General features: G+C 41.3%; 2 protein-coding genes across 3 annotated transcripts; both read right to left on the bottom strand.

Moving 5' to 3' along the window:
* Window positions 1–990: 990 nt before the first annotated feature.
* On the bottom strand, window positions 991–12766 carry znf687a (zinc finger protein 687a). Of its 2 annotated transcripts, XM_085473849.1 has the most exons (11): window positions 12692–12766; window positions 8505–10453; window positions 6763–7018; window positions 6509–6672; window positions 6213–6397; window positions 5929–6105; window positions 5678–5840; window positions 5348–5572; window positions 4474–4586; window positions 2928–3030; window positions 991–2848 (listed from the first exon to the last, which is right to left on the bottom strand). In XM_085473849.1, the coding sequence occupies exons 2-11, from the start codon at window positions 10446–10448 to the stop codon at window positions 2216–2218; spliced, it is 3963 nt and encodes a 1320-aa protein (XP_085329975.1). In that variant the 5' UTR covers window positions 10449–10453; window positions 12692–12766; the 3' UTR covers window positions 991–2215. The 2 variants fall into 2 exon arrangements, with proteins under 2 accessions (XP_085329975.1, XP_085329974.1); XM_085473848.1 differs by having other exon boundaries at window positions 6509–7018.
* A 938-nt stretch (window positions 12767–13704) lies between these two features.
* Window positions 13705–19271, bottom strand: LOC146698635 (26S proteasome non-ATPase regulatory subunit 4-like). Its single transcript, XM_085473847.1, has 10 exons — window positions 19188–19271; window positions 18168–18308; window positions 17969–18083; window positions 16792–16878; window positions 16193–16261; window positions 15890–16105; window positions 14982–15090; window positions 14739–14876; window positions 14252–14307; window positions 13705–14153 (listed from the first exon to the last, which is right to left on the bottom strand). Exons 1-10 carry the CDS (start codon window positions 19211–19213, stop codon window positions 13983–13985), a joined length of 1128 nt encoding a protein of 375 aa, XP_085329973.1. The 5' UTR covers window positions 19214–19271; the 3' UTR covers window positions 13705–13982.
* Between the last annotated feature and the right edge of the window lie 326 nt (window positions 19272–19597).

The raw sequence follows: 19597 nt of genomic DNA, 5'->3' as shown, positions 1-19597 counted from the left end.
GCCAACAGTGAAGTTTGTTGAAAGAAATGACCAAGTTACAAGTGACTTTTTTTCCCTCTTTCTCTGAAATGATTGGTTTGAAATTGTTTTATCAATGCTAAACACGCACAGGGGAGAGCTAACTTTGACAGGTTTTTTTTAAAAAACTGTTAGCTGTCTATTGATATTATTCATGGATGGTGGTGAGAAATAGCTCAGAACTTGCAGCCTGTCTGAACGTTAATGCAAAGTTACAACTGAGGATCACATTATGAAATCACCCACATGTAGACGTTCATTCAGCCTTTCTAATTTGAAGACAATTTTGTTTTATGGCTGAACATCTTGGCTTCAACCTTTCCAAAACCAATTAAATTCAGTTATTTGTATTTTTTCGAGAAAATGGAAAAAAAGAAAAAAAAAGAAAAACCTAAAACAAAAAAATACCCATGTTTTAGAAATAAAAATACCTTTGCAAATGTAAATATGCAAAATAGTCTGCAGTTAAAAGCAAGTGTTTGATCTTTGTGAGCTGCCAGCCTCAACAAGAGAGTGGTCAGCTGAAAAAGTATAGCAGCTCCTTTAAAAACAAAACAAAACAAAACAAAAATGAAATCCAACCAAAATATCAGGACAGAAAATACAAACATCCATCTATGGTTTATGGTTTTAATACATGAAAGTTCATAAATCCACCCTACAAACCTCAGCTGTGAACTCTATTTGATTAAGGTAGGATTACATTTATTGGGAGTATTCTTCAGTAGTGACAAAACCTGAGGAGGTGCAACATTTGTTGAGCTACCAAATTAATAAATCTGCATTACATCTGTACTGAATAAACATCCTCTAAACAAGATAACCAGGCGTCTCGATCAAACTGGCACTTATTCCTCCTTTCAGATTTTTTTAGAACACTTGTGTTAAACATGCCGATTTTGCAGTTTCTCTGAACTGATGAGGAAGCTACGTTGACACCTATAGGTGAAAGAACCACGAGAGAACGTGTAGTCGGTTATGGGGAACAATAGTTTTAATCTTTTAGCCATTCCAAGGACTTTAGACAAAATGCATATATAACAATCTTCCATTTACAGTAATTCCATAAAGCAAGATTTAGGTAAACATATGGCCCGCATACCAAAAAACAAAAAACAATTTCACTTTCCACCTCTTGCTCACTGAATAAATTACTCAATCTGATATAAATACATTCAATTTATAAGGAATTAAACGTTGATTTCAATGCATCAGAAAGTTGCACCCCTACAAATAGTGTGTCTGCGAGTCAGATTATTGCTTAACATTTTCCAAAGCATAGTCAAAAGTTCTTAGAAAAATTTCCAGAAATTTTTGGTCCGCATTTATTTCAGCATCTAAATGTGTAAAGACTTCAAGGATAATATCAATAACGGTAATATGTGGCCTTTAAGTGTACATTATTTTAAGTTAAGTTTTTTTTTTTCTCAAAACTAATCCCAAAGCACCAATGCTTTATTGCACATATGCAGTAAAGTATTGGTGGCCTTAATTATTGCTGCTTTCATTCAGGGATGACACCACCATGATTCCACTATATGCAAGCATATATTGCAAAGTTAAGCGAAAGCTAATGAAAAACTTTCAGCAGTGTGACTCAAAGCAAAATTCAGGGGGAATCTTCTAAAAGTACAAACGTGTACTTTTCCATTTCAGCTCAGTGCAGAAATAGTCAGTGAAAATAGTCAAGAAAAGCAAAATTTAAGTATCTGTAAATTGAAACTAAAATGTAGAGAAGCCAGCGGCTGCAGTTTAAGCTGGGAATGAACTGAAAGAGACAGCATGCTTTGAAAAATGACTGGCAATAAATTCAAAGAAACGCATCAAAATCACTGCAACAGTTTGCTTTAAAAAAAAAAAAAGGAAAAAAAAAAAAGCATATTCATTCAACGGCCATCGTTATCACAGCACGGTTAGAACAGTGTTCACCGGCCTCTGCAGGCACATGATTGTGAGGGAAACAGACTAAACTCTAATTTCATTACATTAACTAAACACAGAAGCACAGCATCAGATCCTGAGTGTCACAAAAGCTCATCTGGAACAATGAGAATCGCATCTGAACATTTCACGTTTTCAGACTATATTGGTAATCTGTGGTAAAATCAGAGCAGAACTCGCACTTTAACCGGTACTCGGTAACAGAAAGGCACTTGTGAGTACTCTTAATCATGACATATTCTTCATGTTTGCCATCTCAGATCGTTTTTCCTGCGTTCCTCGCATTGATAAAAGCCATACCGTGAGTTCTGAAGTGTGTATTCAGATCTGTGACCTTGTCAAAGTGTTTACCACACACCTTACAGGCCAGTGCTCCCTCCTCCTCTTTCCCCTCTCCTGTGGAGGGCTGAGTGGAGGGTGATGCTGGTGCAGAGCCATTCAGAGAACTCTTTTCCTCGTGGTGCCTACTATTTCCAACGGAGGGTGACAGGTGCACACTGGGTGCTTGTTGGTTGTCATTGACCACATCTCTCACTTTGTGGGTGATGAAGCGATGGCGTGACAGTGAGAAGGTGGATGCGAAGCAGGCGCCACACTGGAGACACTGCAGGCCACCGTCGTCCATGCCTCCGCGCCTGTGCTGGCTGATGTGCTCCAGGAACGCCACCTTCTCCTCTGAGGTGAAGCCGCAGACGGCACACCGAAACCCAGACTCGGGAAGAGAGGACGGAGCGAGAGCTGAGGAGGAAGAGGACCGTAGCTTCTTCCCCGGACTAACTCTGTCTGTGGACTCTTCATTCTGCTCCACCTTCACGGCTCCTCTCCGTCTCTTGCGAGCCCCCAAACTGCTGTCCTGTTCCGATGAACTGTCAGCTTCATCTTCACCACTCTGAGATATCAAGATACAAACTTTAGTAAAAAATACTTACTGTTTGACTTCTTGTGTGATCGGATTACTGCTGGCTTACCATTGTGGTTTTCTGGCTTGCAGTTTCTGTGCTGTGCCTCAGCTGAAGGTGCCTCTCCAACATCGTTCTGCTGCTGAAGGTTTTCTTACCTTCAGTGCAAAACCTGCGCGTGCACGCGCGCGCGCGCACACACACACACACACACACACACACACACACACCAAATTACAGTCATAACTGTCCTCTGTTATGACTTCATACATTTAAGAGTTTTTAAAGTTAATATTCAGGAGTTTACAACGAGCTTCCCAAAACTTGCACTGGGGACCAGGGTCTGACAAAAGTATATGAGGTGCCCAAAACATGAAAGCTTACAGGCTTGTAAGCTTTCATAATTGTGGAACAATTAAACCTTCTGCTCAACAATTTTTGTGTCACCACATGAAATCAGTGAAGTCTCACATTGCTTCATACACATACCACCTTTAGATTCAACATCTGGAAAAAGTACAATGGCAACATTATTTAAAATGAGTCTGTTCATGCTTATCCAATTCCTGGTGAACTCTGCTGTTCACCTGCTTCCTTCCCCATTGCAGCCTACAAGTCAGCCTTATTCACATCAAGCAGGATGCAGTTGGGAATTTGGGAGTCTGCGGGGAAGCACACTTGCCTTTGCAAATACGTACACTAATGGGCACAACTGCGGTACCATAAATTAAACATTAAGCAGTGTAGAGTTTACAGTTAGGATGAACCTACAGTGGACATTATATAAGTATATAAATCCCACATTAGGGAGTAATGGCTATGGTGAATCTTTATAAAGCCTACAACATAACCAACACTGTTACCAGCTAGTGGGGGTGTGTTTGATGTGCACCACAATAGAAATCAATAAAATGCTAGTTAATCCTTCAAAAAAAAAAGGTAAATGGTAAATGGCCTGTATTTGTATAGCGCTTTACTAGTCCCTAAGGACCCCAAAGCGCTTTACATATCCAGTCATCCACCCATTCACACACACATTCACACACTGGTGATGGCAAGCTACATTGTAGCCACAGCCACCCTGGGGTGCACTGACAGAGGCGAGGCTGCCGGACACTGGCGCCACCGGGCCCTCTGATCACCACCAGTAGGCAACGGGTGAAGTGTCTTGCCCAAGGACACAACGACCGAGACTGTCCAAGCCGGGGCTCGAACCGGCAACCTTCCGATTACAAGGCGAACGCCCAACTCTTGAGCCACGATCGCCCCACAAAAACAAACAAACAAAAAAAAAACAAAAACGTTGTGGGGTAAAAGTTGTTGGTTGTTCCCAGTCTAACATGCAGAGCAAGTACAAACAAAATAGGAAGGCTATGGCAAACAAATTTTCTGATATCTGTGAGTCCTTATTTTGAGGTTGTGATTATTATTCCTTATACTGAGGTGATGATTGTTATTCTTTCACTAATAAATTCAAAAGCTGTGGTCAAAAAATAACCAGAAATGCATAGGATTCACTGGTACTGAACAGCGGGGTTTTCCATTCCTATAATGTGCATTTAACAGAAAAGAAAAAATTCCCTGGAAGTAGAGGTTGGGTGGGGAAGTTACTCACTGGCAGCGAAAGCTGCGGTTCATGGCTTTGTGCTTATCTCTGATGTGACGCCTCAGACTGGAGGTGGTTGTGAAGGAGCTCTCACATTTGTTGCAGGGAAACTTCTTCAAAATCTACACAAAAAAATTTAAGGATTTGATTAAATCAGACATTTTAAACCAGTGATTCACAGCCAGGGGTGCAGAAACAGAGAGAATGCAGAAATGTTTTAAATAAATGAGTAATGGCCATGCACAGAGGCGTGCTGATCGATTCACATATCGATCGTATTAATGTCAACGCTGGTTCAGTATGTATCCCACTGAACTGTGTTAATCATGTTTTTTTCTTCCTTTCCAAAAAAATGAACTGTGAAAAACCTCTGGATCAGCTTCTATTGTTTAAATGTGCTATAGATAAAATAGATGTGACAGTCAACACAGAAAGGTTCAAGGTCTCCAAAAACCCAGTTTGAAAATACATGAAAAGCTGAAAGGTTTTATTATGTCAATCAAGTGCATATGTAAAACCAAAAACTGTCAAAATAATGTGCTCATGTATGAATCAGTACTTTGTATCCAGGAGTGTGGATAAACAAATTAGGGGTACAGACACTCTCATGTTCACACTTATGGCCAGTTTAGATTAACCTAACATACATATCTTTGGACTGCTGGAGGAAAGCATAGCACCCACACCCTCAGTCCCCCAGCAGCTTTCAAGCCACAACCTTCCTGCTGTGAGGCAACAGCGGTAACCACTGCACCACAAAGCTAACAACAACTTATAAATGCTTAACTGATGTTGAATCTGTAACCATTTCAGATGTGATTATAAATGAACTCATCTGCATATTTATCAGCACACGGTGCTGTGATTTTTGAGGCTTCCAAACCTTGCCGTGCAGTTCACCCATATGGGTAATATAGTCCTCCCGGTCCGTGTAGCGCGTGTTACAAGATGAACACCTCCACCCTGAAGGGGTCTTCATCTTTTCTGGCTTCACCTTCTCTTCTTTGTCTTTACGCATCCATTCATCTCCATCAGAGCTCTCCAATTTCAGAGAAGCACCACCTGGAAGCAAAGGTAGCTCTCCTTTTGATTTGGGAGTCTTGTGGGTCTGATGGAAACAAGAATAAAGTTTGATTTTAAAAAGTTTTTTTTTTTTAAAAATGAGTAAGTAGAGGACGAGATTTTAGCACTACCTCAACTATAACAGTTATACCTTGAAATGGTCCAGCAGTGAGTTCCTCTGAGAAAACAGCTTTGTGCACGCGGGGCATTTAAACACGTGGACCTTTTGATTGGTTAAATGAGTGTCAAAGTGGGCATGCAACAGGGGTTTGTGGGTAAACACTGTGTCACACATGACACACTTATAGATCAGCCTGTGAAGGAAGAAATTCGGGGTAAAGAAACAGAAAGTGATGCAATAAATCCGAGCGTGAACACTCAGACTCTGTGTGCTGCACATACATTGGCTGTCCTTCAGGGAGCCCCGGATGCTGGGCAGTGATGTGGTTCTGAATGCTGGGAGCAGATTTGAAAGCCATGGGGCAGCTGGGACACTTATGGAACATGTCGCAGTGAGCCTGCTGGATGTGAGACTTCACTGAGTTCAGACCTCCAAACACCACCAGGCAGCTAGAACATCTGGAGAAGAGAAAAGTTAAAAATAAATAAATAAAAAATCAGCAGAGTGGAATCATGACTGGTGTAGCAGTGGTTTAATAAACCAATCACATGGGGAGACGTCACACCTGTAGCCAATACGGCGGGAAAAGTGCAAGCAGGTCTCGTCCACATGTGTTCTGAACTGTGCCTGCTTGGCTGTGCCCCCACACTCTGGACACACATGTGGAGAGGAGCCTTGATGGATGCGCTGATGAGCTGCTGCACTGCAGCTGTTGGGTAGCAGCATGGGAGGCGAGCACTCGGAGCACGACTGGAAACAGGAGAAGCCAAAAAGGAAAGAATTAAGTTTGAGTCCATTTAGCAAGTCAAAGAAATTTAAATTCAATTACTTGACCCTCTTCCATACACGATGGAGACTTACGGTGCTCTGTGCTGGCTTGATTTCCTGGAAATGTTCGGCTACCTCTTCTTTGCTGCAGAACTGAGCCTGACACTCAGGACATTTGTTGCCTGTGTACTGCACTGCTTCTGCTTTCTTAGCTACTGCTTGATGTGCCTGGGGTGCTGCCTTTGGGTTGGTCTGGCCTAAAAGCATGGTGTTGAAAGGATGGAAGAGGCAGTTAAAGCACATCCAAAAATCAAAACAGTGGAGTGGAGACAAAAACATTCCCATACCAGCTGCTGTTGGTTCCTGCTGGCTGATCATCTGATCCACAGGCACTGGTTTCATGACCAAGTGTGAACACTGCATGATCAGGCCTCTGTCCTTGTGCTCTCTGGCGTGTAACAGCAAGCTACACTTGTTGAAGAAGGCCAGCCGTTTGGCGCAGTGATTGCAGGTCACCTCGATTCTGAGCGAGCGCCGGTCATAGTGCTGTGCTAAACTCTGCTCCAGGGCAAAGGCGTCACCGCACTCCAGACACCGGTAACCCTGCAGGGGATCAAACATCCTCTTTCTCAAACTGACATAGAGCTATAATATTAAACAATGCTACAGCTTTGTTCTAATGAAAAAATACTCACTTTGCATTACATGTCAGAGTATGAAAAATAATCCATTGCGAGATATACTGCCCACATTTTCTGTCCTTTTTTTTTTTTTTTTTTAAATATAAACACGCTCCTAATGTCAGGATTCCTGCTTTAATCAAGCTTATCTTCATTTTCAGCCGTGTTAACCTGATAACGTGCCTCTTTACATAACATGACTAAAAGAACTACTTTCAACCCTTGATTAGCAGTCTGTGATTGAACGGTGAAACAATCATGATTTTCTTAATTTAATCTAATTGCTTAGCGCTATAGACTGTATATAAATGATGGATATAGTCACTGTGATGTCACCCGTTGCTTTGTGAAGTCTTGTTTTCAAGCCTGAACTTTAGCATTTAGCTGCCTTGTTTTTGTATTGAAACCAGACGTCACAAGCATCAAGCTTTACACATCTAGGGAACATTCAAGACCAGCTTTTTGAATTCTGACAAAACTGTAAAGAAGTGAAACTGGTATTCTCTCACCATGTTATACACCAGGTGGTGTTGTGTAAGTGAGTGACAAAAATTAACCATGTTGCTTATTAGTAACTAAAGTTGGTAACTTCTTCAGGGTAAAACCACTGAATAAGAGTTTGCTACACTTCTGATTAACTGCTGGCAGAGCACTCTAGGTCAATGTCCCTGCTGGATTTTTAGTCTTCCCTCACGGAGAAGAACTTTCCACATCCTCAGAAGATCTACTCTCATATGTGAACAGTCAGTGACGACATTTAACTCCAGATCCTCTATCAATGACAATCACCTCTCTGTTGTTGTTTGCATTTCCACCTCAGACATTTAATCTGACTTTAATGCACTTCAATGAGAAAAATCTAATCTGTTTTGGGCTTGAATAAGAAAAAGAAGCTGAAAAACTGCAGATGTAGTGATTCAACTACAAGCAAACAGCATTACTACTTTGTGAATAAAATGTTCATGTTTTTGCAAAATTTCAAAAACCTTCAGTTGTTTCTGGGAATGTTGAATTTCCACTTTTTTGACACTTTCATTGCTTAATTGTAACATCTACTCTTACCAGTAGCTGTTTAGCGCCCGGTGGCGCCAGTGTCCGGCAGCCTCGCCTCTGTCAGTGCGCCCCAGGGTGGCTGTGGCTACAATGTAGCTTGCCATCACCAGTGTGTGAATGTGTGTGAGAATGGGTGGATGACTGGATATGTAAAGCGCTTTGGGGTCCTTAGGGACTAGTAAAAGCGCTATATAAATACAGGCCATTTACCATTTATAAAAGAGATCAAATTAATACTGTGCAGAACTGAGTTCCGCTTTTAGACTTAGCTTATTGACCTCGAATGATTTACAAAAATATCAAATGCTTCATTTAGCTGCTGACCAACTAATTCTTTAATTTCTAAGAGAGCTTACCTGCGCAGGTAGAGAAATGCCCCACGCTGCAGGAAGAGGGGCGCTCAGATTTGGTTTATAACTGGGCAGCAGGTTCTTGTTATTCAGGATTTTGTTGAAGGCTTCCACTAAGTTGGTCTGGCTCTTTGATATGATGGCCCCAGTGCTGTTGACTATAGATGCTGGCCTGCTGCTGCTTTGAGGGGGCAGCAGAGGTAAAGAAGCAGGTAGTGTCACCCCACTGTTGAGAGTTTTTTGGCCCAGGGTGCGCAGGTTGCCTGTACTCGCACTGACTCTGGAGGAGGAGGTAGTAATAGAGGGCAGAGCTGCAGTTTTTGTGATGTTCACTGCTGTGGGGGAAACTTTAGGCCTGGCGTCAGCGGGGGTTTTCTCTCTAACTGTACTCGCACCTTCTAGTGTGGCAGCGCAAGCATCCTGCAGCATCTCCACTGCAGTCAGCTGACTTTCTTGCGGTAACTCCCTTTTGGCTCTTGTGTTATGACGCTGTGGTGATGGTTTTGGAGCAGTCACACCCTTACTGGTGGCTCTTCCGCTTCTTTTAGGCGCCACACCAGTGACAGTCCTTGTGATGCTGCCTGTGGGCATTTTGATTTTAACTTTGAGTGGTCGCAGTGGAGGTGAAACCGTCTCTGTGGCGCTTGCAGCATCCTCAGTGTCAGCATCACACTTCTCCGTGTCTAAATTTTCCCCATCCACCTTTTCACCCATTCCTTCACTGTTACCCGGCTTGTCTTGCTGACAGTCCTCACTCTCCATGTGCTCCTCCTGATGGTGGAATTCGTCATGGTTTGCAGTTAGAGCTGTTGTTGAGCCGGGATCAGGGCTGCTGCTTCTATTTTGGAGTAAAAACCCTGTCTCACTGGGTGGTGGGCTCTCAGGCGACTCCCTCTCATCAATCACATGTTCTGGGTATTTCTCCTCTTGGACTGATGAAGAGCTGGTGCTAACATGTGGGAGGCGGTCCTGGGAACTTTGAGGTGAGGGTGGAGAGCTTGGTGTGGTAGGCAGCCCATCCTCCTCGTGTTGGGGTTTTGGTTTTCTGGAAAAAGTGAGCTTAGGAGGATCAGAAGGCCTCGTTTCAGGAGACCCAAGAAAAGTAGGTGGTAATTTTGCTCTGTATTTAAACTTAGGAGGTGGGGCCATTACAGATTCTGGGCTCTCCTGGATCACCAGCTCTGGTTCTGAGTCATCTTCATCTGTGTGCATAACATGCTTGATTCCGGTTTCCATGCTGTCATTTTGTAGTGACGGTGATGATAGTGTATTATCTCTGAGACAAGTTTCATCCTGCTGAGGGGAGTGAGGAGAAAGGTGATCACTGACAGAGGCTGGGGAAGGAGGAGATAATGGGGTGGGAACACCAGCGGTTGGCGACTTGAGGTGGAGAAGGGGCCTTAAACTGTTCATAACATCAACCGCATGCTGGGAAGATCCAGGCTCAGGCCTTTTATCGGTTTCACTGTCACTTTCACTCAGTGTGGACCTCAGAGGTGAAGCCTGGTGCCATGCTTCTGTGCTAGACTGTCCCTGCCGGCTGGAGGGAGATTCCTCAAAGCCATTAGTCGTCTCACCCTCCAAAGCAGACTCGGAGGGGAGTCTGGGACAAAGCTGTGAAGTGATGTCATCCAACTTAACGTGCACAGGAGAGGCTAAGGCACTGCTTGAAGGATTGTCTGTTTTATCCCTGGCAGACTTCTCTTCCTCTTCAAAAGACTCTGACCGCACTGTGTTCTTAACAATAACACTGACCACAGGAGGCTCGCTTTGAGGGGCAGGAGGGTCGGCAAACCTTGAAGGAGATCCACTCTCTCTCCCATGAACGTTAGTCCGGGCCTCATCCCGTTCCTCGTCTGGACTGGACTGAATGGCCTCTTTGGCGTCAATGTCAGGAATGTCAAACGCTGCCAGCAAATCATCAAAGTCGGGGGTCTTCATATCCCCCATTGCCACTGCAAGAAAAACCAATTAAAGCAACAAATGAGTTGGAACAACTGATTAATTTAGTCAGGACAAGCTGACACAGATAAACTACAAAGGTTACACATTTATGAAGATGAATATATATTAATATACACTGATAAAGCTGCTCCTTATAAAATTCTAATAAACTACATGTTCTATATTTACTAATCAGAAGAGAATCCCTAAGTGTTTGTTAGATTCCACATATACCCCTAATCCACATTAAACTGTAACTTTAATTCTGGTAAAATGAAAGTTTAAAGCATTTAAACGTAGCATTCAGCTGAAAAAAAATAATACAGCTTGTTTGTTTTTTTTAATACTGAAGGTTTCTTTGTTTTTCTGTACCCTTTTTGAACATTTTACGCAGAATTCTTTACCAAAAAGGGAGAAAAACAGGAAATTGGTTGTTGGCAGTGCTTCGATGCCTCTAAGGTCTTTGTGTTGGTTGTATAATGTCCATGTAAAAGCTACAGATTATGTGTAATACTCTCTGGAATTTTTATTGTTTTTAAATCTCAACCACCAAATGCACTGCCACCAGAAAAATCCCATATGTGATATTCGTTTCACCAGTTACTCCCAGTAAAGTAAAAAAATAAAATAAAAGAAATCTGCACAGTTGCTGCAGATTCGTCAGCTGCACATCCATGATTTGAATCTCCTGTTCCACCACATCCCAAAGTTGCTTTATTAGATTGAGATTGGCTGTGGAGGTCACTTGAGCACAGTGAACTCCCCATCCTGCTCAATAACCAGTTTGAGATGATCTGAGTGGTTGTCCTACTGGAGGCAGCCACCAACAGATGGGCATAAAGAAAATATCCCCCATAACGTTAAACCACTACCAGTAGCTTGAATTGCTGATACAGGACAGGATGGATCCCTGCTTTCATGTTGTTTAGCTCAAATTCTGACCTAACCAACTAAATATTGACGCAGACAGCATTTTTCTAATGTGTTGTCCATTTTTGGTGGTCGATTTTAGCCTCAGTTTCCTTTTCTTAGCCGACAGAGCAGCACTCAGAGTGGTCTTCTGCTGCTGTAGCCTACCTGCTTCAAGGTTCAGTTTGTTGTGCACTCAGAGATGCTCTTCCGCATACATTCTAGGGGTGGGGGGAAAAATGGTTCTGTGTAGTATCGTGATATTTTGTTTGCTAATAATGTATCGATACAGGGACAGCAGAAATCGATATTTTGTTACAAAAAAGGTTTTTGTGCTCTGACTTCAGAGCATGTTGATCCTTTTTCTGAGCAAGAACCCTGACATTCCTTCACTGTCCAAATGTGTTTAACTTTTGCGCGGAAAAATCCTAGCAAATCAGATCATCTAAAATACTCAGAGCATGCTGTCTAACACCATCAACCACGCTACATGCTAGGTCACTTATTAAATCAATTCATTCTGATGCTCAGTTTGAATTTCAGCAGGTCGTACTGAACATGTCCGCGTGCCTCTATGTGCTGAGTGCTGTCACGTGAGAGGCTAGATGGCCATTTGCATAAAAGAGCAGTAGAACGGATGTACCTAATGAAGTGGTCGAAGTGTATGCGCTTAAAGTATTGACCAAAGTTTGATTGCAATTTTAATGAATGAATTATCTGCTCTTCTAGACAATAAAAAGCGTATAAACACTTACCTGTACTTCACATATCTCAATATCACCAAGTCCAAATTACACATTTATATGAATACATGGTTTGACTGTACGTATTCACTTCAGAATCTCAAAAGTATAAAGCAATTAAATCCAAAACAGCGTTAAACTTTAGGTCAAAGATTTGGGATACCATTTCTACTTGCTTTAAACATGCAAACTTCTGTTTTGTCCACAACAGCTTGCAGGTTTACGCTGACTAAAATCGAAAACAGTTGGCGTGAAAAGGGGTTAGTCAAAGAAAAACTCCAAGAGGAGAGACTCTACCGGTGCAGAACAGCACATTTAAAAAAGAAAAACACGGAAACTACTGCACAATTCTCACACCATCAAGTCAAACTTCACAGTCGTTTTGCAACAAGTGTGTGCTACTGCTAACAGCTAGCTACTTTAGCAGTTACCTGCTAGCTGGCCTTCCTAATGAAAACACACCAACTCTCCTTAAGCAGTCCAAATAACTGGAGCAGTGCAGCACTCGGGTATGCGGGCTCTAATCAATCTTATCCGCTGCGTGTTAAGTGTGCTAGCATTAAAGAGGACACGAGAACTGTAATTTAATTATGTTACCTGCAAGTTAGCGAAGTTGGTTCCTCACTTTGCACTTGGTGTCATACGTGTTTGCGTCATCAAATGCGACGGTGAGCTACTGGACCAAATAAAACGCAGACGTCAGAAAGTGCCCTCTGTTATCTCCCACAAAAGAAAACAACTAAAAAATAATTCGGTTATCGACTTCGTCTTATTTACACACTATGATGTGATTCACAGCATTTTAACATACAGTATCATCAGTCCATTAGGTGCTTGTTCAGGTAATTGTTATCATAAATATCGAATCAGCCAATCATATGGCAGCGGCTAAATGCATGTAGGCACGTAGACAGGTTCAAGACGACCCGCTGGAGTTCGACCCCACCATTAGGTTGGGGAAGAAATGTAATGTTATTTCAGAAACTGCTGACCTACTAAGATTTACCGCACAATCATAGGGTTCACAGTGGGCCGCTGTTCTGAGTGAAAATGTCTTGTTGATGTCAGAGTGCCCAGACTTCTTTGGGATTGTAGGAAAGCAACAACACCAGAAATGATCAATCCTTAGAACTAAGATATGTAGAAGAGTACCTCTAAAGACAGAACATGCCAAAGCTTAAAGCAGATGGGCAACATCAGCAACACTGGGCGCCACTCCTGTCCGCTAAGAGCAAAAAACTGAGGCTTCAATTCATACAGGTTCACTAAAATTGAAGCACAGATTCAAAAACGTTGCCTGGTCTGATGAGCTGGATATTTTCTTTATGACCCCAACATTTCCATTCTGACGACTGCTTCCAGCAGGGCAATGCACCGATGCGAAATTGATATCATGGATGTGAAGCTTACAAGTCTGCAGCAATTGTGTGATCATTTTGATATGGACCAAAATCTCTGAGGAATGTTTCCTGCAAAAGGGAATCCAACCTGTACTAATAAGTTGTACAATAAATAAATAAATATTTCAATTATATTCTTAAATGGAAGTGTATGCAAGTATCAGGCCAACATTTTTTTCTAGTTTGTGCAAGGAAATTAAAAACTGTAAATAAACTTTTGAATTCTGGAAATTTATTGAGGAAATCTGTCCATGTAACCATGTAACTTAGTTACATTAAAAACAAAAAAATCAAGATAACACAAGTCCTGAACACAGAAGGGTTAACATCAGATAAGTACATAAAAAAGGCAAATGTTTAGAGTTTACACAGCTATATAAACAAAAGGTAAACAAACTGTTTCCTGTTCTGAGGAGAATAATGACGCTATGGTGAATGACACACACAGGGCAATTCTCATCCTTTATTTATAACACTGTGCATTATGCTCATTTCTTTTTCTCCTCGTCCTTCTTGGCGTCGGGTTTAGAGCCCGTTTGGGAAGCTAGAGAGCCCATGGCATTACGAATGGCCTCGTTGTTGGGGTCGACCCCAGGAAGGTTTTCTAAAACACTCTGGAGGAACTCCGGATCCTGCATAACATCATAATCCTCTTCATCCTGAGTAGAGGTTTTTAAATAAATAAATAAATATATAAAGGGTTTTGTTTTTAGTGTGATGAAAACTTTGATTTCAAACCACAGTTGCTTATATTCACCTTAGCTTCACTGGAGTCGATGTCAGCACCTGTATCCATGTCCTCAGCACCAAACTCTGCAGAACAAATGAAAGCAGTGATGTCTGTGCATAACAAAAAGGGGACGGGAAGTAATTGTAGTTGTTTTAACCTGAAATTTTTAATAGGAAAAAACAATTTTTAAAAAAGGTCTAAAATTTGAATTCCCCCCCCCCCCAGTTAGCTCAAGTTATACCCAAGTTGTACATTAACACTACCTTCATAAATATCTAACTAAAACTCTTTGGGGACTTGATGACCTACAAGCCAAATCTGGTATTTTGGTATTTTCGTACAGTAATCCAGCGCTGTAGCCATTTTTTCACCCCAAATTTACAGGTGAACTCTAGATACAAGTTAATACAAATTATGCACGTAACATATACAGAGCACTTATAAGTTATGAACCCTCTATAATAATTTGCTGACTGGCTGTAGTAAAAGAAGAAGAAAACAAATGTAGGTAAACCTGCTCCTGCTCCCTGCATGGACATCTGCAGAGCATAGGCGATCTGCTCATCCTCTGTCATGCGGCTAAAGTCTGGTAGGGCAGGTGTGGCTGAGTCTGTATGTGGAACAGACATCTTCAGCAAGGCATCCTCAGACTCTGAAGCAGGCAAAAAAAGAATATGTTGCATGTATACACTCAGATCACTTGTCACTGAGGGAAAACAGGCAGCAATGGGCATCTATGAATACAATGTTTTCTCACCATCTGCAGCTGGGGAGGAAATGCCAGCTTCAGCAGCTGATGCAACAGCGGCTCTGCGAGCTTCATCCTCCTGTCGCTGTCTCTGCTCCTCCATGGACACACGCAGAGCCTAGTGAGAAGAGCAGGAGACAAAACAAAAATTACTTCCTAATGAAACACGTTGAGTCTTACAACTGTGCAGAAAAAAGCAAAGAAAAGGCAGAAAATATAATGAAGAAAGACTAAGGCTATGTCCACACGTACCCGGGTATTTTTGAAAACGCAGATTTTTCTATGCGTTTGCACCTTTCGTCCACACGTAAACGGCATTTTTGGTCACTGAAAACGGAGATTTTTAGAAACTCCGGCCAGGGTGGATATTTTTGAAAACTCCGTTTTTGCATTTACGTGTGGACGAGAAAAACTGAGAAAACGCAGCGTCAAAGGTGTGCGCATTTTTTGACGTCACACTGTGCGCCACGTTATTGTTTCGGTGAAATGAATTTCTACAATACTGTTACTGTTAATTGTACTCTCTGCAGTGTTTAAATGCTTACACACAGTTACTGTCCCTCCACACATACGACTCGGTTCTGCTTCTATGCCCCAGCTTTGTTTACTATTTCCCACCGAGGCTTCTAGACTTCTGATTGGCCAACATTTCTGCATGGTTAGGAATATATCGCCACCTGTTGCTTTGGCATGTTCATAGCAGCGTTTTCCTTCATTTCTGCCTTTACGTGTGGACGGGATTATTTTTTAAAACGAAAACGGAAAATCTCCGTTTTCAAAAATACCCGTGTACGTGTGGACGTAGCCTAAAATAGATCATTTGAAGAACTTTTAATGTAGTCACAAAAAGTTGCGGCTATATTAAACTGCACAAACTATACAAACAAAAACAAAAATTGTGTCCTGTGTTCACTCACCAAAGCCAGCTCAGGGTCTGCACTGGGATCTACTCCAAACTCAAAGTCACTGGCACCCAGACCCAACATGGCACCACCCTCTCCTGCCAGAATGGGTGAGGACAGCAGGGCATCGGCAAGACTGGGACCCGGGGGTACTGTGACCAGGTGGGAACCTGCTCCCTCTTTGCCATTCAGCGTGTTGATGAAGGCTGTCAGCTTCTCTGTGTTCATCGCCTGCGGGCAGAGCAGAAGTTAAGGGGTGCATGTAAAAAAATGTTTGAGTGGGTTATAAGCTCAGAAGGTTAAAAAAAATAAAAATACCTCCTCTCCAAAGTTAATGACATCAACATTGACCTTTTCTTTCTTCAAACGCTTTGCCATTTTGATCAACTACAAAAAGAGAGAAACACTTGAGTTAAAACAAACACTAATTTATCAGGCGCGTCATACATTTATAAGTTCAACATTGACATCAGAGACCACTTAGCTAACAAACTGGTGTCTGTTTAAGGAAACAGCAATACTAAAGAAGCTGTTGAAGCAGCTTCAGCTCCCAGGCCAAGATTTGAAGACTTTATGTTCTTTAAAGCAACAGAATCGCTCTGTGAGGTACATTTCCTTTGTAAACAATTCAACCGATGCTGTAACGTTGAGATTGTGGCCTGCATGCTGTGAGATAGTAATGTCAAGTTTGTCACGTCTTTTGTAACCTTAAGATACGACACTGCCGTCCAACTAGTGATTTCAGAGTAAACTCAGTTAACTGTAATAAACTGATTGCTTTCCAGATGCTAGTCTGAAACAGCTGCAAGTCTTCTCACTGGTTATCTTAACCAAGGTGGGGGAAAGCAACACTTTTTGAGCAATACATGAACCCTAATAAGATAATAATAATAACTAATAACAAGAGTTTGGCTTACTTCTTTTTCGTTGTCACACACTGGGCTGCCAACAAACGCAATTATACGCATCTTGTGGTTTTTGCCCTGTCTGTGCTTCAGCGCCAACTACAGACAGAAAGACAGAACATTAAAAAAGAGAAACGAACACATACAAAATAAAATGCATCTGTGTGATTTTCTGTGTGTGAACATAAAAACAGAAATGGCAGAATAGCATTTACCAACATCAATACAATCAGTACCACTGATAACAACTGCATGAACTTTTAGCGATACAGCCAAATGTATGTTATGTAAAAACAACCAAACACATAAAAAAACCTTTTGAAATATCCAAAGTTAAGGAACAATTTCAAGTTGCAAACTACACTGAAAGTATCAAATGGAATTTCAAGGAAACCTGTGGAAAGCTGCCCTTTTTCACAAGTCTGTAACACTTATGCTGGATTCAGACTTCGGCACTGAGTCAGGTGAGGTTTGTGGCATAACCTAAATAAGTGGCCCACGTTTTTGCTGATACTTATACTGATGCTATGATCATTATTCCTTATATTGAGACGATTATCGTTATTCTCTCACTAATAAGTTCAAAGACTGTGACCAAAAGTAGTTTGTCATTATGACGTAGCTACGACATAGATTAACACAAATCCCCAGTTTGTTTGTTTTGCTTCTCTCACAATCTTCTTGTTACTTTTAGCCTTTCCAGTCAAGCTCTTGTACTGCAGTCGAGCTCACTCCTTACGTCCGTTCTTCCTGATTGCTTTCTTGCTCGTACAAATTAAATAACAGAGTACAACTTAGCCTTTCCTGCACTGTCGAACCCACAACTTCTTCTGCAATGGCCACATCCTCCTCCTTTTTTTGAAACACTAGGCTCTGTTTCGTCTAATATTTACTACACTAACTGGGCTTAAGAACCGTTACTTCAAAATATTCTGCAATTCTGCAAACCCAGCAGCTCCTCGCTTAGACAACAAAATTTGCTACTGTATCCATTAATTTAAAAGGACCTCACTAAAGCTGCGGAGAGCAACAACAACACCATTAGTCCAGAGTTTTTAATCAAACTCTGGACTAATGATCCATCCACATGTCTTAAAACTTCACTGCATTCAAGCATTTCTACTTGTCTATTGTGTGTCCAGCAATAAGACCAAGATAGCAGTTGTTGTATGATAAAAATCAATCTCACATGCGCCACCCTGATACCGGTGCAGAAGCTAATGTTTCCACATGGCTGCACAGCATGCAGCTTCGACAGTATCCTCCCCGTATCCGGAGTCAGCGTGGTAAGCACCTCACAGTTGCTGCAGAGCGAATCACAACACTTGTGTTATCATAGGTTTAATCCCATCTTAAACCTCAGTATACTGAAGTGGATTGCTGCTTACTTTGCCATGGAGATGAGGCCCACGTTGTTTTCAGGGTTGCTTCGAGTCTTTGAGTGACATACGATGTTAACAGCATCCTGCTGAGCCTGCAGCCGAGTGGGTAGAAAGTCTCCATTTCGCATGTACTCACTGTTGTCCACACTAAGGAAATTTATAGTAGATTATTTAAAATATAAGCACTTGTTCAATGTAAATGAATGCTATAAGTCAAATAATATAAATATTGCTTGTGAAAAGAGGCCAAAAACAAATATCATCAGGATTTTTCCTACTCAAAATTGGCATTTAAAGGTTGATTATGCAAATAAACGAATCTAAAACCACTCAAATTATTTAAAAAAAATGCCTTAAAAAATAAAAACAAAATTTTTAGGCAGCTTCTTGAACATAGCAGCTACTGTATAAATGTTTACAATTTGGGCTTTGTAAAAATAGGATTTTACCGACTTCATATAGAAATAAATACAATGTTTTAATAACAATGTTTGAAAGCCTTTTATTGTCTCAAAGGATGAGTTATGTTACGTTAAAAGATAGATATAGGTCTAATTTAAGGCAAGCGATAGCATTCATCTTTGTTTACTGCGTTGGTGAAATGTATGTTTTCATATTGACAGTAGCCTTTTGATTTGTTAGCGGGCTAATGCTAACGTATCAAACTGCTTTTAATCTACCGCCAGAAGCAACCTAAAAATTACAGCTAGATTAAATTCAAGTTGGGTAGAAACGATATGAATTAAACTACAAATATACAAGCAGTAGCATGACCAGGTCCCGATTAAAGAGCTGCTGTTCAGCTAACGATGATTGCTTTGAGCTGCTGGCTAACGTTAGGTTGTGGAGTGACTCAGGGAATAGACGGAGTTCATTATTTCCTAAACAAAGCGAGACAAACACGTCCAAAATAATTTATTTAAACAGCGCCAAAACGAAACACACTCAGCTTTTCATGTCACGGGTTCATTTAAACAAAGCTAGCACTCAAAAGTGTTCATTTTCAACATAATTCAAATTCCTTACCAGACCATAGTGCTTTCAAGCACCATCTTGGCGTCTGCCGTTTACTACGTCATCGTGATGCTTTGTGGGTAATGAAGTTAAATCGAAATTTCTCCGATAAAGCCAAATCTTTAAATTTTATATTTCTTGCTGTGTACAATCTACGGATTCCATAGCGTATAGGTATATATAGGAGCTTGTTTTCGATTCTGAAAAATAAATACATAAAATTGCCAGTCAGAAAGAAATTTTAAGCTATTATCTCAGAATTTCAATTTCAATTGCTGGTACAGTGAGCTGGAATGCCTGACTGTTATAAGCTGTTATAAACTAAAGGAAAACAGGTTAAATTATACCGAAATAATTAAAATCTTTACATTGCATACAATTTAGAAAAGATGTAAGAAGCAATAATGGCTTTACATCATATT

The sequence above is a fragment of the Copadichromis virginalis genome, linkage group LG11 (assembly GCF_057382275.1).
Source record: "Copadichromis virginalis isolate Kocher_CV1m ecotype Utaka linkage group LG11, C_Virginalis_male_GT1.1, whole genome shotgun sequence".
NCBI classification, from domain to species: Eukaryota; Metazoa; Chordata; class Actinopteri; order Cichliformes; family Cichlidae; genus Copadichromis; species Copadichromis virginalis.
This window is presented reverse-complemented; position numbering and strand designations above follow the sequence as displayed.